The sequence below is a fragment of the Achroia grisella genome, unplaced genomic scaffold (assembly GCF_030625045.1).
Source record: "Achroia grisella isolate CSIRO2021 unplaced genomic scaffold, CSIRO_AGI_Agris_v1 utg900, whole genome shotgun sequence".
Classification (NCBI taxonomy): Eukaryota; Metazoa; Arthropoda; class Insecta; order Lepidoptera; family Pyralidae; genus Achroia; species Achroia grisella.
The window spans coordinates 1,509,307-1,530,278 of NW_026713059.1; the positions used below are offsets into that span (position 1 = coordinate 1,509,307).

The window sequence follows — 20,972 nt, forward strand, 5'->3', positions numbered from 1 at the left end:
TGATAGCAATATTTTTTTATTTTATAAATACATAATATACATAGTAAACAACCATACTAATACTGCTAATACGAAGTGTTTTCTTTGTAAATCTTACTCAAAGAAACAAATGTTTGTATCATGCAAGGCATATAACCCATGATCTTTGGAAGTTAGACCACTGAGGTGAATAGTAAATATATAATGCTGGACAATTTACACAGCGCCATCTAATCCCAGATCAAGCAGATTTTGTGCTTTTGGGTTTCTAGACAACTGATTATAGTATGTTTTTAAATATATACACAAAATTTATAACCTACTTGGATAAACCGGGTCACATACAGTAATGTGGTAATACTATTTTTTTACAAAGGTAGTATTTAAATATTCCATCCTCGTTACTTGATACGAGATGCGGATGTATATTGCCCACATCCGCTTTTCGCTCATAATTACAAATAAATAACCCCGGCCAATTAACACAGCGTCATCTAGTCCCGAGGTAAGCAGAGCTTGTGTTATGACTACTAGACAACAGATATAAAGACTTTTTGTAAATACATAAATAATATACATAGAAAATACCCAAACCGATACACACACACACACACACACACACACACACCGATAACCGATACGAACACTCGACCATCGGAAGTAAAGTGGGGTGCTAAAACTGCTAAAAGACCTCCTAGGCCATCAACCATAAATGTTAGTATTGTGCGAGATCATCGAACCTTCAACCTCTCAAACATATATAAGTACTGTAGGTACCTACTACCATCCGAGGTGGAATGCACGAGCAAAATGCCCCATGCCCCAACTCCGGCATACGCGCTTGCAGGTACATCTTGTGGTTTTTAGTGGGTATAAATACCACACCACCTCGCCATCCCTCCGGCCGGGCCTTTGAAGTTTATCCACAAGTTTAAAAAAAAGGTCCCTACAATTACAATGTATATTTTTCTTTTCAGCCGAGAACCAATTATAGTACAGTATATCTTGTGAATAGGATAAATAAAATATAATAATAAGTATATAAAACGCTTTATTTAAATTCATGTGAATGTTAAAATAAATATTTTAGGTAATTAGTTGGATAATTATTAACATTTTGCTGTGCTGTACATTAATTCACAATTTCTACATCAATATATGCTCTGGTATATACATTTATACCTACATTCATTCGTTAGTTCACAACTATTCGTTTTATAATGTATTGGCGAACTCAAGGTACAATAGTATTTGGGAATTATAAATAACAAGTTACATTTGTTAAGTACTTAGTTTAATAATAACGTAGTAAAGCTTTTAATTTTATATATTTACACAAAATCAATGGAAGCAAACATTGCCGAGATCAATCATTACCAATTTTCTTATATAATTGAAATGGCATACGAGCTGATGGGCTACTTGATGCCTGTAGTACCTCACATGTGTTACCATTCCGGATGACTACGAGTTTATATCTTATTCTTCAATCGAGACAAGGAAACAAGTGTGTTGGCAAGAGTTTAATTTTATAATAAATTCGATGTTAGTATTTGTATAATTTACTATCATCAAAGTGTGATGTACTGACTAGTAGGTGCGCACCGATAACTGAATAGCCCGGGATAGACCAGAATTAACCAAATATTTTTGATTAATATACCTGAAATAACAGAAATTTGCACAGTAAACATATTTATTTCTGTTTAACAAGCTCCTTAAATACATATTTTTCATGATCTTCATTGCATTTCAAACTCAGAACTTAGTACTTAAACGTACACTATTCGACAAGGATGTGTTGTACGTGGACTGAGTTATACGACCAATTCTCGCTTCTCCTATTCACGTTGATTTATTATTAAATTAATTAGCGTTTCCACACCTCGCATTGTATACGTAGCGCGTGGGACAAATGACATTTTGTATTTTTACTTGTGTATAATATATAGAGGGCATACTGCACCGACCCCAAATAATGGGATAAATAATCAATTGAAAACTGATAGGATGTCATTTATAAAGTAAAATAAAATTGTAGGGGGGGTTTTAAATAAGTCTACAAAAATTATAAAATATTTTTCAGAAAATTGTCAAGTAGCCAATTCTGTATACTGTTCTAGCAGTCTTTAGTTCTATTTCTCGCCCTCTTTGTTGAAATAAAAATAATCTTTATTCAAATAAACTTAATATAAGCAGTTTTGAATAGTCATATTTTTTTATTATACTCATTCGAAACGTAGCCATCACGATTGACATAAGTAAATAAATAGTTATCTGAATAACAAAATAAATTGGTACAATAGGTATAAGACCAGATACAAGCGACACCCGTTCAGGAGTGTAACGTTGATAGTTCTGAATCCATACAACATAATAAATTATTATTAATTACTTTCACTTTCAAAACAGTTTTATTCTAATCACAGTTTCAATACCGATAAAAAAGGTTTATAAAATCCACTAACATAATACCGTCCACTAACAGGTAGGTATAGCGTAACAAACACCAATTTATAAATTACATGGTATATATAATACTGTACAATACAAGTCACTTGAGTTTGCCAATAATAGTACATTTGTCCATGATACTGTCAACCCAAGTTCATTTAACATAAAGAAACTCACAAATTCAGTTTGTATATGTTTATATGATACAAGCTCTGTGTATTAACCCTTTGCACTCGTATGTCCCCGTACGGGGGATATCGGTCGTTTTATCATTGCGCTCCTATGTCCCCATGCAAGGCACATTGCACCTCAACCGTTAGGCTAATTCCGATTGCGAACTTTCTAAAGCATAATTACGAGTGCATAGTGGTAAAATGGAGACTCATCTCTGAGTTCATGACATGATGACTCATGAACATTACATACTGAATCTACTGATGGTACCGAAAACCCCTGGACCCTTGTCATACAAAATCATTTACCAAACACCTTAAAATACTAACATAATTTAATATAAAAAAAAAACAATAAACGTTTACAACAAACTAACAATTTTATGGTAAGAAATAAATATTTTAGACATATACAAAGGTGTTAACGATTTGTACTTTAGTAAGAGAGATAAAGTTAAAATTGTGATAGAGGTAGTAGCGAAGTGTAGTGAAAAGCACTGGCCTGAAATATCATATTACTTACGATAAATAAGGGTAATACAAACAAAATATATCTAAAACACACACCGTAACACAACGACACGTTAACAGATCAACAACGTCAGATGGAGCACTACGTACAATGAAGGTAACCATGCAAACCATACTCTTAATAAATAAACAAGTTCATACAAATATTTGCCACCAATTATACTCATTTTTAAAGCCATAATGAATCTTTTAAATGTTTTTCAACGCAAATGTAGTATTAAATAAACTCTAATTATAAAAGAGCAATTTATTTTAGATACCTCAACACTTGAAAATATTTTTTCCATCAATTATTACTTAGCATTGTAACAATTAATGTTCTGTGCTCTCTATATAGTTTCTTTACTCTACTTAAGAAATAAAATATATAGGTATATATACATAAAAAATGGCAACACTTCCTCTCAATTTATAAACCGATATGTTTACATTCATTGTATGTGCTCCATATACTTTACTGTTGGTCTGAACACGTTAAGATTCACACTTAACTACGCATAAACAACGTATTATGCACATTTCCTTAGATATTTTTTGTATTTTTATCATTGCTTGCAACATATAATTTATTTAACAGTGTTAAGTACCAATAGTCAAGTGGGTGATCGCCCAGGTCAATAATAAAATCTCTTATTAAAGTGTACAACAAATGTATGCTAATTGAAACGCTTACTGCATTATTTAGTAAGCTCGATGCAACAAAATTGATTTAAATGGCAACATTAGGAAAACATGCATAGATCATAATAGGTCGGCATTTAAATTGCAAAACAACCATTAGACCAGTAACAGTGAAATAAATATCAGGTTCGTTGGAATTGTATACGCTCATGTAAGGGACTTCTTAAATTACGATACTCGTAGAGTACGATTTTTCAGTCAAAAATACGCGACTCGAAGTTTCAAACAATTAGGTATGTTAACAGAAATATGTTATACCATTTGCAACGCATAAGCGACTAAAGAAAGTATTTAAGAGGACTATTACAAAATGATGCCGCTCAACTTTAGGTTAAATCGCATGGATTTACGCACACACACAGTAATACACGCACACAGACGCAAATAACCGTGTAGCGCAATCGGTGTGGATTTAGTATGAACCATTTTGATCCTTGTAATATTTTAATTAATAATGTGATATGTTTCTACTTAACTGAGTAACATAAACTACTTATTGGATTTTTTTAAATAATAACCAAAATAATAACCAAATAATAACCATATTTTTTTATTATATTATTCCTAGAGGGTTGATGTCAGGATGCTGGCCGATTGTACAACTAAAAGCCAAAACCTTAAGTAATATGAGTAACAAATAATTGGGATAAGGACAGGAAGATGAAATTACTATAACATAAATTTACTAATTAATTTTTCTTACATATTAATTCAGTTTATTTATTAATAGATACAATATAATTTATTATAAGAGTCGGATACATTATTGCCATATTCACTTGTTCTAAATATTATACTTAGCAAATAATTATTTTATTTATATATAATAGTTGTGTTTTCAAGGCTTTGTTTTGATTTAAAGGTCCCATCCTTATATATATATTAGGTGTGTCCGCGACTTCGTCAGCGTGGTATAATGAAATTGACCAAATAAAGGAAACATATTTAGATTATAACCTAAAAAAGTTTCATTGTTTCACTTAAACAATGACGATACTTTTATACAACCTTTCATCTCCGCTTTTAATCCCTTACAATACTTTTTTCGCACTATAAAGTAGTGTAACAACTTCTTTACTCATACTATGCACTTTATTAAAAATTATATAAAATAAAAATAAATGCGAAAGCAAACCCGAGTTGCACGGTATGTTTATTAAATGCAAGCCGATCTCGCGATGCAACGGAGACCGGTGCGAGGGGGGACATCGAAGTCGTCCAGCACCTACGTGTTAGGTGGAGATTCATTCGTCCCTGGCTAACCTACACGGTGGACACATACTTGCTTCTGCTACCGATTCTATTCTTAAGCTGGAATTCTACGCTTTTATTTTGCTGTTTCGCAATATATACTAGTATATAGTTGCAAGACCATTTTTAAAGGAATTATAAACCCCGAATTGGGTGAGTATTGCACTGATATATAGAAACTAATTTGTATCACTATATAGCTGTATCTATCTATTATATCTCCTAGACCTTAAGTTTTCTGCTTAATTAACTTATGTTCCTGCCATACAACTTGTTACTGTTTTTACTAATTGTACGCTTAAAATAACTATAGCATAGTACTATACCATAATGTCATTTATACCAATGTAATTGCACAATAGAAATGCTTTTCATCTACCTACTAGTTGAATTAATTGTAATTAATGAATACAATCAGTTTATAGTTATTAATTAGTTAGGAGAATATGAGCTATTTGAAGCTATTCCATCTTTATTCTCTTTTACCTCACCTTTGAGAGCCATAGCTTAGTGCCATTACCATCTGCACCATTTCATCTCGCTTCTGGAATGAAAGGCGTCATCGCTAACACAAGTGAGGGTTCTATGGACGGCTATAAAAGTAGCAGTTATTTCTGTAATTCCAGGGTTCAAATCTCCGGCCCGGAACACCGCACGACCTGAGTGCTAAACGGCCTACACCGCTAGTACCCGTGTCGACTGCCGTCGTGTGACGCAGGATACTCCAGGGCAGTGGTATTCGGTGCTACTAGATGCTAAATTGTGCGATTTTGTGTATGGACAAAGAACCTCCTTATGAACTACAGTGCTAACTATATATATTACATAACTTATGTCATATAATTATATTCTTTCACACAATCCGGATTTTATTTAACTTATTTTAACACCAAACTACTAAAAGTGTGACACTGGCGCCCAACATAGGTTTCATTCACGAGCATATCGCACAATTTAGCTTTTATTGGTTTTTCATTGGTGATGGTAATTTACTTCATAGTTTTAAGATTGATTAAGCTAATATAGAATATTTCTTTCATATATTCCTTCTTCATTAGTTCTCATTACTACTAATATTCTTATAATACTTTTAATAAATACTCATTACATCTGATCGTAACTTCATCAATAAATATTAGCACTACCCACATTTTGCATTAACAATTGTTGCACTAAGCTTTATAATTATAATATCGTTAACCTATTGTACATATACCGTGTATCACCCATTGTAATCATTATCATTATATAATCAACAATCATAGTAAATTTGTAACGGTGCAATACACACCTATATTTTTTCTCAATATGGCATATAGTATTAAATACCTATCATTACAAAAATCAGAATTGGTGTACGAAGTGGAACTCCGTGGTGGTACTGGTGAATCAGTTCAAGAATTGAGAAAGCAAATTTTTAAACTGTCTCAACTTTTGCCCTCAGAGGATATCTTAGAGTCTCATTTAGATCCTACAGATGACCTGAAGGAAGTAAAGGAGTCACTTATAAAATCGCAAAGTAATTTAACTAGTCTTAAAAATAAACTAGATAAAAACTTATTTAATAGAACTGAAACTTTATTACATCATATTTATCACCGTCTTAACAGAATTGTACCTTCTACCGAACTTACCGACATACACAAAACCTGTATTTCTAGCTTTAATTCTCAATTCAAGGAACTATCAAATATTAAATCTCATACTACTCCAACTAATAGTTCGGCTTCAGCCCCTGATAATACTACGGACACTCCCACCATATCTGTCACTTGTGAACGTAATCTATCTACAGATCTAAATAAACTTAAATATTCAGGGAAAACCTGTGTTCATTCCTTTATACAAAGAGTAGAAGAATATGTGCAATCTAGGGGTATTACCTTTGATAAAATACTAACTTTAGCCTATGAAATATTTGTCGATGACGCACTACATTGGTATCGTTATAATAAAGACCGAGTAAACTCATGGAATGACCTCTGTGCATTACTTAGAGAAGATTTTAGTAGTTCTGACTATGACTATAGACTCGCTGCTGAAATTCGATCGCGTACACAGGGAGAACACGAAAACATTACAATATATCTGTCTATTATGCATGGCATGTTTTCTCGTCTCAGCAAACCTATGAATAATGAAGATAAACTCGATATATTAATGCACAATATCCGCCCCTGCTACGCAAATACTCTAGCAGCATCTCCTAATATTAAATCTATGGATGAATTAAAATCGGTCTGCCGTAATTACGAGACTGTTAATTCTAGATTTTTGCAATTTCATGAGCCACCTAGGGTAACTAGTAGTACACTCGCCCCTGAATTTGCTTATAAATATAAATCTGAACAAACTAAATACAATTATAATAAACAATTTAATCAAAACGCTACCTATAATTACCAAAATAAAACAAACCTTACTAATGCTAATTTCAATCAATCAAATAGTTATAAAAATCAAAATTTTAACGTGAGCGCTATATATACAAATGATCAATCTAGACAGGTGTTCTGCCCTAGATGTAGATCTAACAGTCACTCTTTAAGCAGCTGCAGTGAGGAGCGGTTCCCTATCTGCTTTAAATGTGGTAAAAAGGACGTGCGCTACCCGGAATGTCCTGATTGCAATACCACTCACAAACAGGAACCGGCAAAAAACTAAATAAATTCGATTGGAGTGGCCGAGTTCAGGAATGGAAGGATTGGTTAAAATTTGTTAAAAATTTTTTCACCTTTAATTCGGTTGCTTCAGTCGATAATAATAAAAATATCCTCGATAGAACTCGACCATACGTTAAAATTAATGTATTAGATAAGTTAATAACTGGATTGTTAGATACCGGTTCTTGCGTTACTATTATTGGGAACGGATATCATGATTTTTTTGTAAATATGGGTCTCAAAATACAAGACACTACCCCTGTTCAATTTGTTGCTGCCGGCGGAGAGAAGCTAAATGCTATCGGAATTATTCGTCTCCCTATCTATTTTGAAAGACAAATGCACACAGTCAATGCCTACGTAGTACCAGGTATAAAAAACTCCGTTATCCTAGGTATTGATTTTTGGCGAACGTTCGGTCTCTTTCCTAAACATTTAGACGCAATATCATTTCACAAGGACTCTGAAACCTACATGATGAGTAATGCGTTAGACAGTGCTATAGCATTATGTTCCTACGAGCATTTGACAGATGACCAGAGGAATATGGCCGATAATCTTATTTCTCAGTACCGTGACATTTCATACGAGGAGCGTGGGTTAGGTCGCACTACACTAATCACGCATTCCATTGATACTGGGGATGCTGCCCCCATACGTCAACGCTATTATCGTATGTCACCTGAAAAACAAAGAATATTAGTAGAACAGTTGGACGAGATGTTAAAGGATGATGTTGTCGAACCCTGTGAAAGCCCTTGGTCGTCTCCCGTTCTTTTAACACCTAAAAAAAACGGTGAGCTCAGGTTCTGTTTAGATAGCAGAAAGCTTAATACAGTAACAAAAAAAGATGCGTATAGCTTACCTTACATTACAGAAATACTCGACAATCTACGCGATGCCAAATATCTCAGTAGTATAGATCTTTCAAAAAGTTTTTGGCAAATTTTAATAAAAAAAAAGGACAGATGCAAAACTGCATTTTACATTCCAACTCGTGGTACCTTCCAATTTAAATCTATGCCCTTTGGGTTAACTAACGCACCTGCAACACAACAGAGACTCGTTGACGAATTGTTTTATGGCCCTGAGTTCGAATTTCGAGTATTCGTTTACATTGATGACATTATAATTGTCTCCGAGTCATTTAGTCAACATATACACTTGCTAAACAATGTGTTAGAAAAATTAAAATTGGCGAACCTTACAATAAATTTTCAAAAGAGCCAATTTTTCAGGAAACAACTTAAATACTTGGGTTATATAGTTGACGCTAATGGACTACACGCCGATCCTGATAAAGTTGCATCTATTACTAATTATCCAATTCCTACTAATCGTAAAGAGGTACGACGATTCATTGGTACAGCTTCTTGGTATCGCCGTTTTATACCAAATTTCAGTAGTCTAGCGGCCCCTCTTAATAAGCTTACATCACAAGGCAAGAAGGCTCCCCCTTTCTCTTGGTCACAAGAAGCTGACTACGCTTATAGGCAATTAAAAGAGCATTTAGCATCAGCACCTATTCTTACTTGTCCAGACTATTCTAAACCATTCGAGGTACACACTGATGCTAGCGATTATGGAATAGGTGCCGTCCTCACACAGAATCTCAAGGGTGAAGAAAAAGTAATAGCATATATGAGTAAGTCTCTCTCTAAACAAGAACGCAATTATAGTGCTACAGAACGTGAAGCACTAGCCGTCGTAGTTGCCATTGAACATTGGCGTTGCTATTTAGAAAATGGTCTTAAGTTCTCTGTTTACACGGACCATTCTTCACTTAAATGGTTTCTTAATCTTAATAATCCCACCGGACGACTTGCGCGCTGGGGTGTTCGTCTTTCTGCTTTCAATTTCGAAATTAAACACCGCAGAGGCACGGATAATGTCGTACCGGATAGCTTGTCTCGTGCTGTACCTATATCTGCTATTGATGATTCAACAGACGGACAGACTGAAACCGACCCTAAAACTAATGATCCCTGGTATTTAAACATATTTAATGGCTGCCAAAAAAACCCATCTTCTTTTCTAAATTACCGTATCGCTAATTGTAAGCTGTACCGATACATGAAATCCCTCAATCCACTGACCAAGGAATTTGAGTGGAAAGAAGTGATACCCTTGGAGTATCGCCAAAAAGCAATACATCAAAATCACTCAGAACCTACTTCAGGACACTTCGGTATTTTTAAAACACTCAAACGTTTATCACTAAAATACTTTTGGCCTGGTCTACACCACGACGTAACAAACTTTGTTACTAGTTGCGAAACTTGTCTCGCTCAGAAGCACCCAAACCATAGCACTCCAGGTACGATGGGGAGACCAAAACACTGCAGCCGACCATTTCAAATGATAAGCGTCGATTTAGTAGGACCTCTACCGGTCTCTAGAAAACAGAACACCTTTTTACTAGTCGTCACCTGTTGTTTCTCTAAATATTGCTTGTTATTCCCTATAAGACGTGCAACAGCTGATATAATTTGCAAAATTTTAGAGGAAAATATTTTCTTAATTCATGGTATACCTAGCACTATTTTAATGGATAATGGAAGACAATTTGTCAGTAATACTATGAAAAATATGTTCTCTTCTTACGGTATCCCCAATATTTTTTATACACCCTTGTACACACCTCAAGTTAACATGGTAGAACGGTACAATAAAACAATTATCACTGCTATCTCTTCCTTTATCGATAATGATCATAGATCCTGGGACAACCTAATGCCTAAAATACAATTCGCTTTAAATAGTTCAGTCAGCGAAGTAACTGGCTATACACCATCGTTTTTGGTATTCGGCCGGGAACTAATAATATGCGGATCTCATTATATCGACTCAGATATCGGGGACCACATAGTATTTCTACCCCGCGATGAATATGTAGAAAATCAAGGTAGCTTGCGCAAAATCTTTGATAAAGTCCAAGCAGCGCTCATCAAAGCCCATTCTCGGAATTGTTCCAATTATAATCTTCGCCGTAAAAATGTAGATTTTAATATTAGAGACATTATATGGAAACGTACCTTTTATCAAAGCGACAAAGACAATAGATTTTCAAAAAAATTAGCACCTAAATTCATTAAATGTCGTATTACGGACAAAAAATCTAGGTTAGTCTACGAACTTGAAGATATGTCAGGGAATAAACTAGGTACATGGCATGTCAAAGATTTTAAGATAACATAGGTATATATTTTTTATTAGTGGATTTTACTAGGAAAAATCCTAACCTAAAAAGAGGGGTATGTAACAACTTCTTTACTCATACTATGCACTTTATTAAAAATTATATAAAATAAAAATAAATGCGAAAGCAAACCCGAGTTGCACGGTATGTTTATTAAATGCAAGCCGATCTCGCGATGCAACGGAGACCGGTGAGAGGGTGGACATCGAAGTCGTCCAGCACCTACGTGTTAGGTGGAGATTCATTCGTCCCTGGCTAACCTACACGGTGGACACATACTTGCTTCTGCTACCGATTCTATTCTTAAGCTGGAATTCTACGCTTTTATTTTGCTGTTTCGCAATATATACTAGTATATAGTTGCAAGACCATTTTTAAAGGAATTATAAACCCCGAATTGGGTGAGTATTGCACTGATATATAGAAACTAATTTGTATCACTATATAGCTGTATCTATCTATTATATCTCCTAGACCTTAAGTTTTCTGCTTAATTAACTTATGTTCCTGCCATACAACTTGTTACTGTTTTTACTAATTGTACGCTTAAAATAACTATAGCATAGTACTATACCATAATGTCATTTATACCAATGTAATTGCACAATAGAAATGCTTTTCATCTACCTACTAGTTGAATTAATTGTAATTAATGAATACAATCAGTTTATAGTTATTAATTAGTTAGGAGAATATGAGCTATTTGAAGCTATTCCATCTTTATTCTCTTTTACCTCACCTTTGAGAGCCATAGCTTAGTGCCATTACCATCTGCACCATTTCATCTCGCTTCTGGAATGAAAGGCGTCATCGCTAACACAAGTGAGGGTTCTATGGACGGCTATAAAAGTAGCAGTTATTTCTGTAATTCCAGGGTTCAAATCTCCGGCCCGGAACACCGCACGACCTGAGTGCTAAACGGCCTACACCGCTAGTACCCGTGTCGACTGCCGTCGTGTGACGCAGGATACTCCAGGGCAGTGGTATTCGGTGCTACTAGATGCTAAATTGTGCGATTTTGTGTATGGACAAAGAACCTCCTTATGAACTACAGTGCTAACTATATATATTACATAACTTATGTCATATAATTATATTCTTTCACACAATCCGGATTTTATTTAACTTATTTTAACACCAAACTACTAAAAGTGTGACACTGGCGCCCAGCATAGGTTTCATTCACGAGCATATCGCACAATTTAGCTCTTATTGGTTTTTCATTGGTGATGGTAATTTACTTCATAGTTTTAAGGTTGATTAAGCTAATATAGAATATTTCTTTCATATATTCCTTCTTCATTAGTTCTCATTACTACTAATATTCTTATAATACTTTTAATAAATACTCATTACATCTGATCGTAACTTCATCAATAAATATTAGCACTACCCACATTTTGCATTAACAATTGTTGCACTAAGCTTTATAATTATAATATCGTTAACCTATTGTACATATACCGTGTATCACCCATTGTAATCATTATCATTATATAATCAACAATCATAGTAAATTTGTAACGGTGCAATACACACCTATATTTTTTTCTCAATATGGCATATAGTATTAAATACCTATCATTACAAAAATCAGAATTGGTGTACGAAGTGGAACTCCGTGGTGGTACTGGTGAATCAGTTCAAGAATTGAGAAAGCAAATTTTTAAACTGTCTCAACTTTTGCCCTCAGAGGATATCTTAGAGTCTCATTTAGATCCTACAGATGACCTGAAGGAAGTAAAGGAGTCACTTATAAAATCGCAAAGTAATTTAACTAGTCTTAAAAATAAACTAGATAAAAACTTATTTAATAGAACTGAAACTTTATTACATCATATTTATCACCGTCTTAACAGAATTGTACCTTCTACCGAACTTACCGACATACACAAAACCTGTATTTCTAGCTTTAATTCTCAATTCAAGGAACTATCAAATATTAAATCTCATACTACTCCAACTAATAGTTCGGCTTCAGCCCCTGATAATACTACGGACACTCCCACCATATCTGTCACTTGTGAACGTAATCTATCTACAGATCTAAATAAACTTAAATATTCAGGGAAAACCTGTGTTCATTCCTTTATACAAAGAGTAGAAGAATATGTGCAATCTAGGGGTATTACCTTTGATAAAATACTAACTTTAGCCTATGAAATATTTGTCGATGACGCACTACATTGGTATCGTTATAATAAAGACCGAGTAAACTCATGGAATGACCTCTGTGCATTACTTAGAGAAGATTTTAGTAGTTCTGACTATGACTATAGACTCGCTGCTGAAATTCGATCGCGTACACAGGGAGAACACGAAAACATTACAATATATCTGTCTATTATGCATGGCATGTTTTCTCGTCTCAGCAAACCTATGAATAATGAAGATAAACTCGATATATTAATGCACAATATCCGCCCCTGCTACGCAAATACTCTAGCAGCATCTCCTAATATTAAATCTATGGATGAATTAAAATCGGTCTGCCGTAATTACGAGACTGTTAATTCTAGATTTTTGCAATTTCATGAGCCACCTAGGGTAACTAGTAGTACACTCGCCCCTGAATTTGCTTATAAATATAAATCTGAACAAACTAAATACAATTATAATAAACAATTTAATCAAAACGCTACCTATAATTACCAAAATAAAACAAACCTTACTAATGCTAATTTCAATCAATCAAATAGTTATAAAAATCAAAATTTTAACGTGAGCGCTATATATACAAATGATCAATCTAGACAGGTGTTCTGCCCTAGATGTAGATCTAACAGTCACTCTTTAAGCAGCTGCAGTGAGGAGCGGTTCCCTATCTGCTTTAAATGTGGTAAAAAGGACGTGCGCTACCCGGAATGTCCTGATTGCAATACCACTCACAAACAGGAACCGGCAAAAAACTAAATAAATTCGATTGGAGTGGCCGAGTTCAGGAATGGAAGGATTGGTTAAAATTTGTTAAAAATTTTTTCACCTTTAATTCGGTTGCTTCAGTCGATAATAATAAAAATATCCTCGATAGAACTCGACCATACGTTAAAATTAATGTATTAGATAAGTTAATAACTGGATTGTTAGATACCGGTTCTTGCGTTACTATTATTGGGAACGGATATCATGATTTTTTTGTAAATATGGGTCTCAAAATACAAGACACTACCCCTGTTCAATTTGTTGCTGCCGGCGGAGAGAAGCTAAATGCTATCGGAATTATTCGTCTCCCTATCTATTTTGAAAGACAAATGCACACAGTCAATGCCTACGTAGTACCAGGTATAAAAAACTCCGTTATCCTAGGTATTGATTTTTGGCGAACGTTCGGTCTCTTTCCTAAACATTTAGACGCAATATCATTTCACAAGGACTCTGAAACCTACATGATGAGTAATGCGTTAGACAGTGCTATAGCATTATGTTCCTACGAGCATTTGACAGATGACCAGAGGAATATGGCCGATAATCTTATTTCTCAGTACCGTGACATTTCATACGAGGAGCGTGGGTTAGGTCGCACTACACTAATCACGCATTCCATTGATACTGGGGATGCTGCCCCCATACGTCAACGCTATTATCGTATGTCACCTGAAAAACAAAGAATATTAGTAGAACAGTTGGACGAGATGTTAAAGGATGATGTTGTCGAACCCTGTGAAAGCCCTTGGTCGTCTCCCGTTCTTTTAACACCTAAAAAAAACGGTGAGCTCAGGTTCTGTTTAGATAGCAGAAAGCTTAATACAGTAACAAAAAAAGATGCGTATAGCTTACCTTACATTACAGAAATACTCGACAATCTACGCGATGCCAAATATCTCAGTAGTATAGATCTTTCAAAAAGTTTTTGGCAAATTTTAATAAAAAAAAAGGACAGATGCAAAACTGCATTTTACATTCCAACTCGTGGTACCTTCCAATTTAAATCTATGCCCTTTGGGTTAACTAACGCACCTGCAACACAACAGAGACTCGTTGACGAATTGTTTTATGGCCCTGAGTTCGAATTTCGAGTATTCGTTTACATTGATGACATTATAATTGTCTCCGAGTCATTTAGTCAACATATACACTTGCTAAACAATGTGTTAGAAAAATTAAAATTGGCGAACCTTACAATAAATTTTCAAAAGAGCCAATTTTTCAGGAAACAACTTAAATACTTGGGTTATATAGTTGACGCTAATGGACTACACGCCGATCCTGATAAAGTTGCATCTATTACTAATTATCCAATCCCTACTAATCGTAAAGAGGTACGACGATTCATTGGTACAGCTTCTTGGTATCGCCGTTTTATACCAAATTTCAGTAGTCTAGCGGCCCCTCTTAATAAGCTTACATCACAAGGCAAGAAGGCTCCCCCTTTCTCTTGGTCACAAGAAGCTGACTACGCTTATAGGCAATTAAAAGAGCATTTAGCATCAGCACCTATTCTTACTTGTCCAGACTATTCTAAACCATTCGAGGTACACACTGATGCTAGCGATTATGGAATAGGTGCCGTCCTCACACAGAATCTCAATGATGAAGAAAAAGTAATAGCATATATGAGTAAGTCTCTCTCTAAACAAGAACGCAATTATAGTGCTACAGAACGTGAAGCACTAGCCGTCGTAGTTGCCATTGAACATTGGCGTTGCTATTTAGAAAATGGTCTTAAGTTCTCTGTTTACACGGACCATTCTTCACTTAAATGGTTTCTTAATCTTAATAATCCCACCGGACGACTTGCGCGCTGGGGTGTTCGTCTTTCTGCTTTCAATTTCGAAATTAAACACCGCAGAGGCACGGATAATGTCGTACCGGATAGCTTGTCTCGTGCTGTACCTATATCTGCTATTGATGATTCAACAGACGGACAGACTGAAACCGACCCTAAAACTAATGATCCCTGGTATTTAAACATATTTAATGGCTGCCAAAAAAACCCATCTTCTTTTCTAAATTACCGTATCGCTAATTGTAAGCTGTACCGATACATGAAATCCCTCAATCCACTGACCAAGGAATTTGAGTGGAAAGAAGTGATACCCTTGGAGTATCGCCAAAAAGCAATACATCAAAATCACTCAGAACCTACTTCAGGACACTTCGGTATTTTTAAAACACTCAAACGTTTATCACTAAAATACTTTTGGCCTGGTCTACACCACGACGTAACAAACTTTGTTACTAGTTGCGAAACTTGTCTCGCTCAGAAGCACCCAAACCATAGCACTCCAGGTACGATGGGGAGACCAAAACACTGCAGCCGACCATTTCAAATGATAAGCGTCGATTTAGTAGGACCTCTACCGGTCTCTAGAAAACAGAACACCTTTTTACTAGTCGTCACCTGTTGTTTCTCTAAATATTGCTTGTTATTCCCTATAAGACGTGCAACAGCTGATATAATTTGCAAAATTTTAGAGGAAAATATTTTCTTAATTCATGGTATACCTAGCACTATTTTAATGGATAATGGAAGACAATTTGTCAGTAATACTATGAAAAATATGTTCTCTTCTTACGGTATCCCCAATATTTTTTATACACCCTTGTACACACCTCAAGTTAACATGGTAGAACGGTACAATAAAACAATTATCACTGCTATCTCTTCCTTTATCGATAATGATCATAGATCCTGGGACAACCTAATGCCTAAAATACAATTCGCTTTAAATAGTTCAGTCAGCGAAGTAACTGGCTATACACCATCGTTTTTGGTATTCGGCCGGGAACTAATAATATGCGGATCTCATTATATCGACTCAGATATCGAGGACCACATAGTATTTCTACCCCGCGATGAATATGTAGAAAATCAAGGTAGCTTGCGCAAAATCTTTGATAAAGTCCAAGCAGCGCTCATCAAAGCCCATTCTCGGAATTGTTCCAATTATAATCTTCGCCGTAAAAATGTAGATTTTAATATTGGAGACATTATATGGAAACGTACCTTTTATCAAAGCGACAAAGACAATAGATTTTCAAAAAAATTAGCACCTAAATTCATTAAATGTCGTATTACGGACAAAAAATCTAGGTTAGTCTACGAACTTGAAGATATGTCAGGGAATAAACTAGGTACATGGCATGTCAAAGATTTTAAGATAACATAGGTATATATTTTTTATTAGTGGATTTTACTAGGAAAAATCCTAACCTAAAAAGAGGGGTATGTAACAACTTCTTTACTCATACTATGCACTTTATTAAAAATTATATAAAATAAAAATAAATGCGAAAGCAAACCCGAGTTGCACGGTATGTTTATTAAATGCAAGCCGATCTCGCGATGCAACGGAGACCGGTGCGAGGGGGACATCGAAGTCGTCCAGCACCTACGTGTTAGGTGGAGATTCATTCGTCCCTGGCTAACCTACACGGTGGACACATACTTGCTTCTGCTACCGATTCTATTCTTAAGCTGGAATTCTACGCTTTTATTTTGCTGTTTCGCAATATATACTAGTATATAGTTGCAAGACCATTTTTAAAGGAATTATAAACCCCGAATTGGGTGAGTATTGCACTGATATATAGAAACTAATTTGTATCACTATATAGCTGTATCTATCTATTATATCTCCTAGACCTTAAGTTTTCTGCTTAATTAACTTATGTTCCTGCCATACAACTTGTTACTGTTTTTACTAATTGTACGCTTAAAATAACTATAGCATAGTACTATACCATAATGTCATTTATACCAATGTAATTGCACAATAGAAATGCTTTTCATCTACCTACTAGTTGAATTAATTGTAATTAATGAATACAATCAGTTTATAGTTATTAATTAGTTAGGAGAATATGAGCTATTTGAAGCTATTCCATCTTTATTCTCTTTTACCTCACCTTTGAGAGCCATAGCTTAGTGCCATTACCATCTGCACCATTTCATCTCGCTTCTGGAATGAAAGGCGTCATCGCTAACACAAGTGAGGGTTCTATGGACGGCTATAAAAGTAGCAGTTATTTCTGTAATTCCAGGGTTCAAATCTCCGGCCCGGAACACCGCACGACCTGAGTGCTAAACGGCCTACACCGCTAGTACCCGTGTCGACTGCCGTCGTGTGACGCAGGATACTCCAGGGCAGTGGTATTCGGTGCTACTAGATGCTAAATTGTGCGATTTTGTGTATGGACAAAGAACCTCCTTATGAACTACAGTGCTAACTATATATATTACATAACTTATGTCACATAATTATATTCTTTCACACAATCCGGATTTTATTTAACTTATTTTAACACCAAACTACTAAAAGTGTGACACTGGCGCCCAGCATAGGTTTCATTCACGAGCATATCGCACAATTTAGCTTTTATTGGTTTTTCATTGGTGATGGTAATTTACTTCATAGTTTTAAGGTTGATTAAGCTAATATAGAATATTTCTTTCATATATTCCTTCTTCATTAGTTCTCATTACTACTAATATTCTTATAATACTTTTAATAAATACTCATTACATCTGATCGTAACTTCATCAATAAATATTAGCACTACCCACATTTTGCATTAACAATTGTTGCACTAAGCTTTATAATTATAATATCGTTAACCTATTGTACATATACCGTGTATCACCCATTGTAATCATTATCATTATATAATCAACAATCATAGTAAATTTGTAACGGTGCAATACACACCTATATTTTTTTCTCAATATGGCATATAGTATTAAATACCTATCATTACAAAAATCAGAATTGGTGTACGAAGTGGAACTCCGTGGTGGTACTGGTGAATCAGTTCAAGAATTGAGAAAGCAAATTATTAAACTGTCTCAACTTTTGCCCTCAGAGGATATCTTAGAGTCTCATTTAGATCCTACAGATGACCTGAAGGAAGTAAAGGAGTCACTTATAAAATCGCAAAGTAATTTAACTAGTCTTAAAAATAAACTAGATAAAAACTTATTTAATAGAACTGAAACTTTATTACATCATATTTATCACCGTCTTAACAGAATTGTACCTTCTACCGAACTTACCGACATACACAAAACCTGTATTTCTAGCTTTAATTCTCAATTCAAGGAACTATCAAATATTAAATCTCATACTACTCCAACTAATAGTTCGGCTTCAGCCCCTGATAATACTACGGACACTCCCACCATATCTGTCACTTGTGAACGTAATCTATCTACAGATCTAAATAAACTTAAATATTCAGGGAAAACCTGTGTTCATTCCTTTATACAAAGAGTAGAAGAATATGTGCAATCTAGGGGTATTACCTTTGATAAAATACTAACTTTAGCCTATGAAATATTTGTCGATGACGCACTACATTGGTATCGTTATAATAAAGACCGAGTAAACTCATGGAATGACCTCTGTGCATTACTTAGAGAAGATTTTAGTAGTTCTGACTATGACTATAGACTCGCTGCTGAAATTCGATCGCGTACACAGGGAGAACACGAAAACATTACAATATATCTGTCTATTATGCATGGCATGTTTTCTCGTCTCAGCAAACCTATGAATAATGAAGATAAACTCGATATATTAATGCACAATATCCGCCCCTGCTACGCAAATACTCTAGCAGCATCTCCTAATATTAAATCTATGGATGAATTAAAATCGGTCTGCCGTAATTACGAGACTGTTAATTCTAGATTTTTGCAATTTCATGAGCCACCTAGGGTAACTAGTAGTACACTCGCCCCTGAATTTGCTTATAAATATAAATCTGAACAAACTAAATACAATTATAATAAACAATTTAATCAAAACGCTACCTATAATTACCAAAATAAAACAAACCTTACTAATGCTAATTTCAATCAATCAAATAGTTATAAAAATCAAAATTTTAACGTGAGCGCTATATATACAAATGATCAATCTAGACAGGTGTTCTGCCCTAGATGTAGATCTAACAGTCACTCTTTAAGCAGCTGCAGTGAGGAGCGGTTCCCTATCTGCTTTAAATGTGGTAAAAAGGACGTGCGCTACCCGGAATGTCCTGATTGCAATACCACTCACAAACAGGAACCGGCAAAAAACTAAATAAATTCGATTGGAGTGGCCGAGTTCAGGAATGGAAGGATTGGTTAAAATTTGTTAAAAATTTTTTCACCTTTAATTCGGTTGCTTCAGTCGATAATAATAAAAATATCCTCGATAGAACTCGACCATACGTTAAAATTAATGTATTAGATAAGTTAATAACTGGATTGTTAGATACCGGTTCTTGCGTTACTATTATTGGGAACGGATATCATGATTTTTTTGTAAATATGGGTCTCAAAATACAAGACACTACCCCTGTTCAATTTGTTGCTGCCGGCGGAGAGAAGCTAAATGCTATCGGAATTATTCGTCTCCCTATCTATTTTGAAAGACAAATGCACACAGTCAATGCCTACGTAGTACCAGGTATAAAAAACTCCGTTATCCTAGGTATTGATTTTTGGCGAACGTTCGGTCTCTTTCCTAAACATTTAGACGCAATATCATTTCACAAGGACTCTGAAACCTACATGATGAGTAATGCGTTAGACAGTGCTATAGCATTATGTTCCTACGAGCATTTGACAGATGACCAGAGGAATATGGCCGATAATCTTATTTCTCAGTACCGTGACATTTCATACGAGGAGCGTGGGTTAGGTCGCACTACACTAATCACGCATTCCATTGATACTGGGGATGCTGCCCCCATACGTCAACGCTATTATCGTATGTCACCTGAAAAACAAAGAATATTAGTAGAACAGTTGGACGAGATGTTAAAGGATGATGTTGTCGAACCCTGTGAAAGCCCTTGGTCGTCTCCCGTTCTTTTAACACCTAAAAAAAACGGTGAGCTCAGGTTCTGTTTAGATAGCAGAAAGCTTAATACAGTAACAAAAAAAGATGCGTATAGCTTACCTTACATTACAGAAATACTCGACAATCTACGCGATGCCAAATATCTCAGTAGTATAGATCTTTCAAAAAGTTTTTGGCAAATTTTAATAAAAAAAAAGGACAGATGCAAAACTGCATTTTACATTCCAACTCGTGGTACCTTCCAATTTAAATC

The 20,972-nt window shown here is 35.1% G+C and overlaps 3 protein-coding genes across 3 annotated transcripts; all 3 read left to right on the top strand.

Annotated features, from left to right (window-relative positions):
• The first annotated feature begins 6,377 nt into the window (after positions 1-6,377).
• Positions 6,378-7,894, top strand: LOC131853402 (uncharacterized). Its single transcript, XM_059204281.1, has one exon. The coding sequence runs from the start codon at positions 6,378-6,380 to the stop codon at positions 7,731-7,733; it is 1,356 nt and encodes a 451-aa protein (XP_059060264.1). The 3' UTR covers positions 7,734-7,894.
• A 4,594-nt stretch (positions 7,895-12,488) lies between these two features.
• On the top strand, positions 12,489-14,005 carry LOC131853404 (uncharacterized). Its single transcript, XM_059204284.1, has one exon. The coding sequence runs from the start codon at positions 12,489-12,491 to the stop codon at positions 13,842-13,844; it is 1,356 nt and encodes a 451-aa protein (XP_059060267.1). The 3' UTR covers positions 13,845-14,005.
• A 4,593-nt stretch (positions 14,006-18,598) lies between these two features.
• LOC131853401 (uncharacterized) lies at positions 18,599-20,115 on the top strand. The gene has a single exon (XM_059204280.1). The coding sequence runs from the start codon at positions 18,599-18,601 to the stop codon at positions 19,952-19,954; it is 1,356 nt and encodes a 451-aa protein (XP_059060263.1). The 3' UTR covers positions 19,955-20,115.
• The last annotated feature ends 857 nt before the right edge of the window (positions 20,116-20,972 follow it).

What these genes read in the sequence shown, in the direction of transcription:
- LOC131853402 (XM_059204281.1), top strand. Translation starts at nt 6,378, where the DNA reads ATGGCATATAGTATTAAATACCTATCATTACAAAAATCAGAATTGGTG.
- LOC131853404 (XM_059204284.1), top strand. Translation starts at nt 12,489, where the DNA reads ATGGCATATAGTATTAAATACCTATCATTACAAAAATCAGAATTGGTG.
- LOC131853401 (XM_059204280.1), top strand. Translation starts at nt 18,599, where the DNA reads ATGGCATATAGTATTAAATACCTATCATTACAAAAATCAGAATTGGTG.